The sequence below is a fragment of the Palaemon carinicauda genome, chromosome 7, assembly GCF_036898095.1.
Source record: "Palaemon carinicauda isolate YSFRI2023 chromosome 7, ASM3689809v2, whole genome shotgun sequence".
Classification (NCBI taxonomy): Eukaryota; Metazoa; Arthropoda; class Malacostraca; order Decapoda; family Palaemonidae; genus Palaemon; species Palaemon carinicauda.
Genome location: NC_090731.1, coordinates 18,003,351 through 18,015,850, shown reverse-complemented (window position 1 = coordinate 18,015,850; position 12,500 = coordinate 18,003,351). Strand labels below are relative to the sequence as shown.

Genomic DNA, 12,500 nt, shown 5'->3' with positions numbered 1-12,500 from the left:
TGTGTGTGTGTGTAATTATCATCATTATCATCATCATCATCATCATTATTATTAACATTATTATTATTATTATTATTATTATTAAGCTATCTATAAACATTTCAGGTCTTTATGAACGAACTCACTGATCAAAACTTTAATGAGTTAGATACCCATCAAATCTTAACGCAGCCGTAATAAAGGAGTTACCCTTATAATCTGTTTTCTGCGCACGTCATATTCCTGACACGGCCCAAGAAACATGCTTATCTGATGACGTCATAAGGTCGTACGTTCGGCCCCAATGCATATTTACTAGACAGTGTTTCTCTCTCTCTCTCTCTCTCTCTCTCTCTCTCTCTCTCTCTCTCTCTCTCTTCACACACACACATACAAAAAGCCGAATAGACAGGAAGCCGAGGGAATAGGAAGCCGAACAAATATAAAGTGTAACAGAAAAGATGAAAAATGGAGTAGTTGGTATTTACGACGGAATTTTTAGTTTCCTTAAAAACAGCATAGTAAAGGATCCACCTTTCGAAACATTAGATTTCGAAAAACCAGTAATTAAGATTCATTACTAATTACGTTCCCTTACTCTAAGAAATACCTTCGTATAACATGAAAACAATGAAGGAAAAATTTAAAATTACGAGTTTGATCATAAAGACATCCGGTATGCTCATATGTCAAAACGTTTTGGGAGCAGAGCTGAAAGCCTTATATACGCTTATCTTGGCTTGCCCTCAGCAGTACCTCCCTTGACACCAGACTGATAGGATCCCTTCGCCATTCAGGGAGAGCGAAAAGTATTCTAATTTGTGTTGGTGGAAGCAATATTCTCTTTTCTAGAAAGGTAATGTGATATTTCGTTTTTATTCTTTGGATTACTTCATGTTTTGAATGAGACATGAATGAATTATAAATGATTGCTGAATAATCAAAGTACACACACACACACACATATATATATATATATATATATATATATATATATATATATTTATATATATATATATATATATATATATATATATATAAATATATATATATATATATATATATATATATATATATATATATATATATATATATATATATATATATATATATATATATATATATATATATATATTTATGTGTGTGTATCGTATATCTGTGCATATGTGTGAGGTCTTTTTTATGCATATGTGTGTTTTAAAATGAAAAATTGTGATAGGTTATTTAGTGAAATTACTAAGCTCTTTATTGGATACAAGAAATCACTGTAACCTTGATTGTTTACATGCAGTCATTTCCAGTGATTTCCCGTAATCGCATTAGACTTCAGTGGTTATTACTTAGGCTATTTTGTTACTCGACAAACTCGTACGACAGGAAAAACACTAGACTTCGGTGGTTATTACTTTGGCTACTCGGTAAACTCGTAGCACAGGAAAAACACTAGACTTCGGTGGTTATTACTTTGGCTACTCGGTAAACTCGTAGCACAGGCAAAACACTAGACTTCGGTGGTTATTACTTTGGCTACTCGGCAAACTCGTACCACAGGCAAAACACTAGACTTCGGTGGTTATTACTTTGGCTACTCGGCAAACTCATACCACAGGCAAAACACTAGACTTCGGTGGTTATTACTTTGGCTATTTTGTTACTCGGTAAACTCGTACCACAGGCAAAACACTAGACTTCGGTGGTTATTACTTTGGCTATTTAGTTACTCGGCAAACTCGTACCACAGGCTAAACATTAGACTTCGGTGGTTATTACTTTGGCTATTTTGTTACTCGGTAAACTCGTACCACAGGCAAAACACTAGACTTCGGTGGTTATTACTTTGGCTATTTAGTTACTCGGCAAACTCGTACCACAGGCTAAACATTAGACTTCGGTGGTTATTACTTTGGCTATTTAGTTACTCGACAAACTCGTACCACAGGCAAAACATTAGACTTCGGTGGTTATTACTTTGGCTATTTAGTTACTCGACAAACTCGTACCACAGACAAAACATTAGACTTCGGTGGTTATTACTTTGGCTATTTAGTTACTCGACAAACTCGTACCACAGGCTAAACATTAGACTTCGGTGGTTAATACTTTGGCTGTTTAGTTACTCGACAAACTCGTACCACAGGCTAAACATTAGACTTCGGTGGTTAATACTTTGGCTATTTAGTTACTCGACAAACTCGTACCACAGGCAAAACACTAGACTTCGGTGGTTATTACTTTGGCTATTTAGTTACTCGACAAACTCGTACCACAGGCAAAACACTAGACTTCGGTGGTTATTACTTTGGCTATTTAGTTACTCGACAAACTCGTACCACAGGCAAAACACTAGACTTCGGTGGTTATTACTTTGGCTATTTAGTTACTCGGTAAACTCGTACCACAGGCAAAACATTAGACTTCGGTGGTTATTACTTTGGCTACTCGGCAAACTCATACCACACGCAAAACATTAGACTTCGGTGGTTATTACTTTGGCTATTTTGTTACTCGGTAAACTCGTACCACAGGCAAAACACTAGACTTCGGTGGTTATTACTTTGGCTATTTAGTTACTCGGCGAACTCGTACCACAGGCAAAACATTAGACTTCGGTGGTTATTACTTTGGCTATTTAGTTACTCGGCAAACTCGTACCACAGGCAAAACACTAGACTTCGGTGGTTATTACTTTGGCTACTCGGCAAACTCGTACCACAGGCAAAACACTAGACTTCGGTGGTTATTACTTTGGCTACTCGGCAAACTCATACCACAGGCAAAACACTAGACTTCGGTGGTTATTACTTTGGCTATTTTGTTACTCGGTAAACTCGTACCACAGGCAAAACACTAGACTTCGGTGGTTATTACTTTGGCTATTTAGTTACTCGGCAAACTCGTACCACAGGCTAAACATTAGACTTCGGTGGTTATTACTTTGGCTATTTTGTTACTCGGTAAACTCGTACCACAGGCAAAACACTAGACTTCGGTGGTTATTACTTTGGCTATTTAGTTACTCGGCAAACTCGTACCACAGGCTAAACATTAGACTTCGGTGGTTATTACTTTGGCTATTTAGTTACTCGACAAACTCGTACCACAGGCAAAACATTAGACTTCGGTGGTTATTACTTTGGCTATTTAGTTACTCGACAAACTCGTACCACAGACAAAACATTAGACTTCGGTGGTTATTACTTTGGCTATTTAGTTACTCGACAAACTCGTACCACAGGCTAAACATTAGACTTCGGTGGTTAATACTTTGGCTGTTTAGTTACTCGACAAACTCGTACCACAGGCTAAACATTAGACTTCGGTGGTTAATACTTTGGCTATTTAGTTACTCGACAAACTCGTACCACAGGCAAAACACTAGACTTCGGTGGTTATTACTTTGGCTATTTAGTTACTCGACAAACTCGTACCACAGGCAAAACACTAGACTTCGGTGGTTATTACTTTGGCTATTTAGTTACTCGACAAACTCGTACCACAGGCAAAACACTAGACTTCGGTGGTTATTACTTTGGCTATTTAGTTACTCGGTAAACTCGTACCACAGGCAAAACATTAGACTTCGGTGGTTATTACTTTGGCTACTCGGCAAACTCATACCACACGCAAAACATTAGACTTCGGTGGTTATTACTTTGGCTATTTTGTTACTCGGTAAACTCGTACCACAGGCAAAACACTAGACTTCGGTGGTTATTACTTTGGCTATTTAGTTACTCGGCGAACTCGTACCACAGGCAAAACATTAGACTTCGGTGGTTATTACTTTGGCTATTTAGTTACTCGACAAACTCGTACCACAGACAAAACATTAGACTTCGGTGGTTATTACTTTGGCTGTTTAGTTACTCGACAAACTCGTACCACAGGCTAAACATTAGACTTCGGTGGTTATTACTTTGGCTATTTAGTTACTCAACAAACTCGTACCACAGACAAAACATTAGACTTCGGTGGTTATTACTTTGGCTATTTAGTTACTCGACAAACTCGTACCACAGGCTAAACATTAGACTTCGGTGGTTAATACTTTGGCTGTTTAGTTACTCGACAAACTCGTACCACAGGCAAAACATTAGACTTCGGTGGTTAATACTTTGGCTATTTAGTTACTCGACAAACTCGTACCACAGGCTAAACATTAGACTTCGGTGGTTAATACTTTGGCTGTTTAGTTACTCGACAAACTCGTACCACAGGCAAAACATTAGACTTCGGTGGTTATTACTTTGGCTGTTTAGTTACTCGACAAACTCGTACCACAGGCTAAACATTAGACTTCGGTGGTTAATACTTTGGCTGTTTAGTTACTCGACAAACTCGTACCACAGGCAAAACATTAGACTTCGGTGGTTAATACTTTGGCTGTTTAGTTACTCGACAAACTCGTACCACAGGCTAAACATTAGACTTCGGTGGTTAATACTTTGGCTATTTAGTTACTCAACAAACTCGTACCACTGGCAAAACATTAGACTTCGGTGGTTATTACTTTGGCTATTTAGTTACTCGGCAAACTCGTACCACAGACAAAACATTAGACTTCGGTGGTTATTACTTTGGCTATTTAGTTACTCGACAAACTCGTACCACAGGCTAAACATTAGACTTCGTTGATTAATACTTTGGCTATTTAGTTACTCAGCAAACTCGTACCACAGGCAATACATTAGACTTCGGTGGTTATTACTTTGGCTATTTAGATACTTGGCAAACTTGTACCACACGCTAAACACTAGACTTCGGTGGTTAATACTTTGGCTATTTAGTTACTCGGCAAACTCGTACCACAGGCAAAACATTAGACTTCGGTGGTTATTAATTTGGCTATTTAGTTACTCGGCAAACTCATACCACAGGCAAAACATTAGACTTCGATGGTTATTACTTTGGCTATTTTGTTATTCGGCAAACTCGTACCACAGGCAAAACACTAAACTTCGGTGGTTATTACTTTGGCTATTTAGTTACTTGGCAAACTCGTACCACAGGCAAAACACTAGACTTCGGTGGTTAATACTTTGGCTATTTAGTTACTCGGCAAACTCGTACCACAGGCAAAACACTAGATTTCGGTGGTTACTACTTTGGCTATTTTGTTACTCGACAAACTCGTACCACAGGCAAAACACTAGACTTCGGTGGTTATTACTTTGGCTATTTAGTTACTCGGTAAACTCGTACCACAGGCAAAACATTAGACTTCGGTGGTTAATACTTTGGCTATTTAGTTACTCGGCAAACTCGTACCACAGGCAAAACACTAGACTTCGGTGGTTATTACTTTGGCTACTCGGCAAACTAATACCACACGCAAAACATTAGACTTCGGTGGTTATTACTTTGGCTATTTTGTTACTCGGTAAACTCGTACCACAGGCAAAACACTAGACTTCAGTGGTTATTACTTTGGCTATTTAGTTACTCGGCAAACTCGTACCACAGCCAAACACTAGACTTCGGTACACTAGACTTCGATGGTTATTACTTTGGCTATTTAGTTACTCGGCAAACTCGTACCACAGGCAAAACACTAGACTTCGGTGGTTATTACTTTGGCTATTTAGTTACTCGACAAACTCGTACCACAGGCAAAACATTAGACTTCAGTGGTTATTACTTTGGCTATTTACTTACTCGACAAACTCGTACCACAGGCTAAACATTAGACTTCGGTGGTTAATACTTTGGCTATTTAGTTACTCGACAAACTCGTACCACAGGCTAAAATTTAGACTTCGTTGGTTAATACTTTGGCTATTTAGTTACTCGGCAAACTCGTACCACAGGCAAAACATTAGACTTCGGTGGTTATTACTTTGGCTATTTAGTTACTCGGCAAACTCTTACCACAGGCAAAACACTAGACTTCGGTGGTTATTACTTTGGCTATTTAGATACTCGACAAACTCGTACCACAGGCTAAACAGTAGACTTCGGTGGTTAATAATTTGGCTATTTAGTTACTCTACAAACTCGTACCCCAGGCAAAACATTAGACGTCGTTGGTTAATACTTTAGCTATTTAGTTACTCGACAAACTCGTACCACAGGCAAAACATTAGACTTCGGTGGTTATTACTTTGGCTATTTAGTTATTATTCGGCAAAATCGTACCACATGCAAAACACTAGACTTCGGTGGTTATTACTTTGGCTATTTAGTTACTCGGTAAACTCGTACCACAGGCAAAACATTAGAATTCGGTGGTTATTACTTTGGCTATTCAGTTATTCGGTAAACTTGTACCTCAGGCAAAAATGCATTAGACTTCGGTGGTTATTACTTTGGCTATTTAGTTACTCAGCAAACTCGTACCACTGGCAAAACATTAGACTTCGGTGGTTATTACTTTGGCTATTTAGTTATTCGGCAAACTAATATCACAGGCAAAACATTAGACTTCGGTGGTTACTACTTTGGCTACTCAGTTACTTGGCAAACTCGCACAACAGGCAAAACCTTAGACTTCGGTGGTTATTACTTTGGCTATTTAGTTATTCAGCAAACTCGGAGTACAGAAAAAACAGTAAGCAAATTTATAAAACATGAAACTACGTTTCCAAGAGAAAGAAATAAAAACTTTACCTACGTAAAATAATGAGTTTTCAACTAAATTTATTTTGACCTTAATTTCCACCGCAAGTAAACCGTTAAATCAAGGTACCCCATTCCCAACGGACACACGTCGGAACCTGAGTCTTAGGCTGGGCGAACAGAGGAAAAAAAACGTGATTATCTAACACTTTCCAGATCTGAAAAAGGACACACACCCTAATAAACACACCTAACTAGTAGTTCCCAGCCCACGGACCTAGTCCAAGAGGCAAGAACTCGGACCCCCTATTTAGGTCACAAAATATCAAAGTAATTCACAAATAATTCCTTACCTTAGGATTGGCACCAACGTGTCCTTCTTTGTCATGGCAATCTTTACAGTCGAGTTACAGTAAAATATGTGCTGGTCTTCCATAAAAACTCACTCAGAATCGCACTTGACACACTTTAAATTTGAGGGATAACACAATGAGCTTTTAAAAAATTGCTCACTACAATAGGTGTACCGTAATACTCACCCTGAAACTTGGCAATAGCTATAATGGCATGCCATTACACTTGGTTACATTGGGCTCCAGAACGCACACCCAACACAGCAACAAAGGAACTGAGGAGTTGTCTTAAGAAAACAGAGCGTGTCCCAAAACTGCCTACAAGCATACAAACATGCCCAAATATGGAAAACTTGTCATTTGGTTGGGGAAAGTAGGAGGAGGAGCTACTTACAAATGAACAAGCTGGAGTAATTCCACTGGTAGAAAGAAAGTAGAAGGCTGGCTTGTGCGCAGGAAGTATGAAGTCGTTATCGCTCAACAAGCTATGCACAAAGGCCTGAACAGGAGCGGATACTTCTAGTTTATAAAATGTAAACATAAGAGTCAAATAAATATTTGAGGGGGAAAAGCATCCCCATATTTTGTGTAATTTTTCATAAATTTATTATATGTCCCAGAGAATAATGTATAGAGAAAAAAACCTTACTTTAACCATTATTTCTCGATTCGCCCATAAATTTTCCCCACCCAAAACCTGCCAGTGCCTACTGGGTGGCCCCCATTACTGTAGGATATATTAGCATATATTTTAATAACGATTAATTTGCAATGGAAATAGAGGTAAATTTCGAAGAAAACGGGAGTTTTGATATATATACAACCATTCTTTTTATTAGTAAACATTTTCCAGTGTTGTTCTATAATAATACCAAATAATAAACTGATAAATAATATGACTGGCTACTTAGCTATTCGGAAAAATCGAAGCATGGACAAAACAGTATAATTATGATTGTCTACTTAGTTACTCAGCAAACTCTGACCACAGGTAACTCAGTAGAATCCGATGGTTATTGCAATTGGTAGTTTAACTATTCTGCAAATTCGTAAAACAGTAAACTTCAGACGTTATTACGATTGCTACTCCACATACTTGGAGAACAAGTAAAACAGTACACTCTGGTTGTAATTACGATTGGCTACTTAGCTACTCGGCAAACTCAGAGCACAGGACACTCTTTACACTCCAATGGCTATTACGATTGGCTATTTAGTTATTCAACAAACTCAGAGCATAAAAACACTAAACTTCGGTGGTTATTACGATTGGCTACATAGCTACTCCGCAAACTCAGACCACAGGCAATTTAGTAGATTCCAGTGGTTATTACTATTGGCTATTTAGCTATACAGCAAAATCGGAGCATGAACAAAACAGTAGAATCCGGTGGTTACTACGATTGTCTACTTAGCTACTCGGCAAACTCAGAGCACAGGCAACTCAGTAGATCCCAGTGTCTATTGCAATGAGTAATTTAGCTATTCCGCAAACTCGTAGCGCAGGCAAAACATTTGACTTCGGTGGTTATCACGAATGGCTACTTGATAAACTCGGAAAACAAGCAAAACAGTAGACTCTGGTTGAGATAACGATTGGCCAATTAGCTACTCGACAAATGCGGATCATCAGAAAAACAGTGGACTCCAGTGATTATCATGATTAGTTACATATGTACACCACAAACTCAATAGATTCCAGTGGTTGTTAAGATTGGCTATTAACCTCAAATCATTAATTACTCTGTTCATTGTGTACATTTAAATAAAATTCAGTAATTAATTTATCAGCATACATTTAGTATGAAAAAGAATTATTTTTTTATGTTATATTTTTAAACACACAAGAGATACTTTGGTCGTCTGACTCATTCATCCTTTGGTGAAAGCGGATGGTTAGCTTTTAAACTGTTAGTCCATCTCATATCAAGATCTACGTCAGCAGTTGTCATCACGGTACATTTATAAGCGAATTTTCGCAAAACTAAGGTTACAATTACAAATGCATTTCTAGAAGATGATGATGGCTGTAAGAATGGTAGTGCAGCATACAAACTATTTTTAGGTATTTCCCGACGTAAAAATTGATGTAGAGATGGTCCAATTCTTCACATTTAAATATTTGTTTCTTGCATTATAGTTGACTTATTCTCGTTTTACACTAAAGGGTCCATTGATATATATTTAGTAAGGATGTGTGAATTATTACTGTGTATCACAAGAATGTATAAAAATATAAAAAGTAAATGTTTCAAATATTGCATTAGAGGCTGTTAGGATTATATGTGTTTATCTATACCTTCCTTGATTGCTAATATATTCAGATAAATGGGTTCCAGTGGATTTTTTATTCAAGTTTTACAAATTACTATCATTCACTATTTCAAATACTCTGGAAACGCAATCAAAAAAAGGTTTCTATATTTAAATTAATATTCTTTTTTCTCAAGTACTCTTTAATATATTTTCCTTATTTGCATTTGATGAAGTCATATAAGCCTTTTTAAGATTTACATTTAGGAAACCTGATTTCTCAATATCTCATCTCTATTCCATCACTAAAATAAATCTTTTCTCTTTTACAGCTGCGGTGATAACATTCAAATCAAGATTGCAATAGCGATTAGGCTCTTGCTTACCATAGGAGTAATCAACTCTCAAGTCAGTAACACTTCTTGAGATTTACCTATGCAGCAAAATATAACGGGACAAATTATTATTTTTTCAAGATGGCAAATGATCTTGGCGAAAAACCTCTCTCAATATCAACACTCGGAAGGCCTTTTCACTTAGGTATGCTCTATGACTGTAGATCTGACCAGGTTATCCAAGGTATTACACTCTGGGACCAAGCCACACTTAATGAAAGGGCTGTGCAACATCATACTTCTGCTGATTTTGAAATCATCACTTCTGATACCATCGATGACAAGTCTTCAGCACTGGATGTCAATGCCGGCTTAAAGCTTAGCTTCTTGGGAGGCCTCCTGGAAGTTTCTGGTTCTGGAAAATACCTTGACAATAGAAAATCTTCAAGTCATGTGGAAAGAGTTACACTAAAATACAAATGCACCACTAAAACTGAGAGGATGACTATGGAACAGCTAGGGAAAGGAAAGATTATGCACCCAGATGTTTTTGAACATGATACTGCTACTCATGTTGTAACAGGCATTACATATGGAGGAAGTGCTTTTTTTGTTTTTGACCGAGAAATATCTTCAGATTCTACAGAAAAGAACGTAAGTGGAAATCTTCATGCTATGGTGAAGGCCATACCAACATTGACGATTGATGGAAAAGGAGAATTAGATCTAAACGAAAATCAGAAACAAGAAAGCCTTCATTTTAAATGCAGATATTTTGGAGATTTTTTACCTCGTGTAAACCCGTCGTCATTTGAAGAAGCTGTTCAGTTCTACCGAGAAATAGCAAATAATACTGGAACAAATGGAGAGAATTATGTTCCCATAAGTGCACGTTTATACCCTCTTACCAAATTGGATAGTAAGGCTTGTAAGCTTGTCAGAGAGATCAGTTCTCAGCTTATCAATGAAACAGAAACTTACTTGGAGAATCTTTATGAACTTGATGTGAAATGTAATGATCTTCTCAAAACACAAGCAGTTAACAACTTTCAGGGAATTCGAGATGAGATCAAAAGTTTTAAAGCTTTGTTGGCAACCTATAAATTAGGATTCCGGGAAGAGCTAGCACAAATTCTTCCCAGCATCAGGGGAGGAAATAAAGAGGAGAGTGAACTAGCACATATCTTAGGAAAAAAAGAAACATCACCGTTTTGTGATGAAGCCCTTAACAGATGGGTGGAAACAAAACAAAGCCAGGTAAAAATTCTTATGCAATATATATCTGCTCTTAGTCAGATTCCTTTTGCGTCAAACCCAGGTGATTTACAATCTATGGTAATGAGTCCTAATCATTCACAAGTTCTGTGTTTTTCTATCTTGATGCCTAAGTCTAACTCACATCTGAACAACATGTCTAGATACCTAAATAATAAGAATTTAACCACTAATGAAGGTTTTATTGAAGAAAAGAATAGAATTCCACTGAAGACAATAGAAAATGAAAGTACGATGATGGAAAAAGCCAGACAGTTTAGGGATTTCTTTGATGTTAACAAAGACAACCCTGATGTTAGCTTCATCATTGCTGAAGAGTCTTCAGATTCAAATGAGTTTCAAGCTAAAATAAGGTACTATAATAATGGTAGTCTCTTCCATGAAGACTTCATGATACCTTCAGCTCCAGTTGATTTAAACATAGACAACAATGAAACTACCCATGATAATATTATGGTCTGCTGGAAAAAACCACTTCATGGTGCATCTAACATTGATAAATATAAGATTTTATGTGAAGATACTACTAAGAATATTCCAATTGTTTTTCAATATGCAGACTCTAGTGCCACAAGTCATCTAATTCTTGGTCTTCAACCTGGTTGTGAGTACAAGGTTAGCGCCCAAAGTTCTTGCCGACTTGGGGTTAGTCTTGAAAGTGAATTGTGTGAAACTGTTAAAACGAGACCGACTAGTCGACCTGGGAAACCTGTGGCCTGTCAGATATCTCTTTCAGAAGTACAGATTAAATGGTCAAAACCAGTGCACATTGGAACTCAGTGCCCGAGAATCAAGTATGTAGTAAAGCAACAACACGAAGGCTCTGACTGGGAAGACCTAATATCTTTGCCATTTGAAAGGCAGTCTGTTAATATAGATATAAATCCCAATATCACCTACAAATTCAAAGTAAACTGTGTATGTGACCATTGCAGCAAGAGTCTTGATAGTGAAACCAGTTCTGATTTTATGATCACAGCTAATCCCCAAGAGCTACTGAAATATGAATTATGTCGACAATCACAGAAGCTAGATGATGGAGATATCAAGATATATAAACCAAAACTACATTTAATTGCTTCAAACCCAGAATATAAACTTCAGAAATTTGAATTTGGTGAGGAAAAAGATGCAATGCCAGAAAAAGTAATCATGTTTGTTGGTTCTACTGGATCAGGTAAGACAACTTTAATCAATGGAATATTCAACTACATTTTTGGTGTTGACTGGAATGACAACTTTCGCTGTAAATTGATTACAGAATCAGAAAGCCACAATCAAGCAAAAAGCCAAACCAGTGCTATATCCTCTTACACAATACATCATCGAGAAGGTTTTAAAATACCTTACAGTCTAACAATTATTGACACACCAGGCTTTGGTGATGTCGAAGGCATAGAAAGAGATAAAGAAATAACAGAGCAAATACGCTCATTTTTCTCCACTGGCGGTATAGGTGGGATCGACAAACTTGATGCGGTAGGCTTTGTCGTCCAGTCTTCTCTTCCTAGACTTACTCCAACCCAAAGATATATTTTTGATCAAATATTATCTCTGTTTGGAAAGGATATTGCTGAGAATATATTCATGTTACTTACCTTTGCTGATGGTCAGCCACCCCAAGTACTCAGTGGCATTAAAGAAGCAAAAATGCCTTACAAAAAATACTTCAAGTTCAATAATTCTGCTCTCTATGCATGTAATAAGGTTGTAGAGAATCAAGATAGAGACAGTGATGACGAGGGAGATA

At 37.3% G+C, this 12,500-nt stretch overlaps 1 protein-coding gene across 1 annotated transcript in view; it reads left to right on the top strand.

Moving 5' to 3' along the window:
- The first annotated feature begins 732 nt into the window (after nt 1-732).
- Nucleotides 733-12,500, top strand: part of LOC137643881 (uncharacterized) — a 13,713-nt gene continuing 1,945 nt past the window's right edge. Inside the window, exons 1-2 of the mRNA XM_068376622.1 lie at nt 733-835; nt 9,473-12,500. The exon at nt 9,473-12,500 is cut by the window's right edge and continues 1,945 nt beyond it. Of these exons, the coding sequence (XP_068232723.1) occupies nt 9,617-12,500 (2,884 nt within the window). The 5' untranslated portion in view covers nt 733-835; nt 9,473-9,616. The remainder of the gene's footprint in view (nt 836-9,472) is intronic.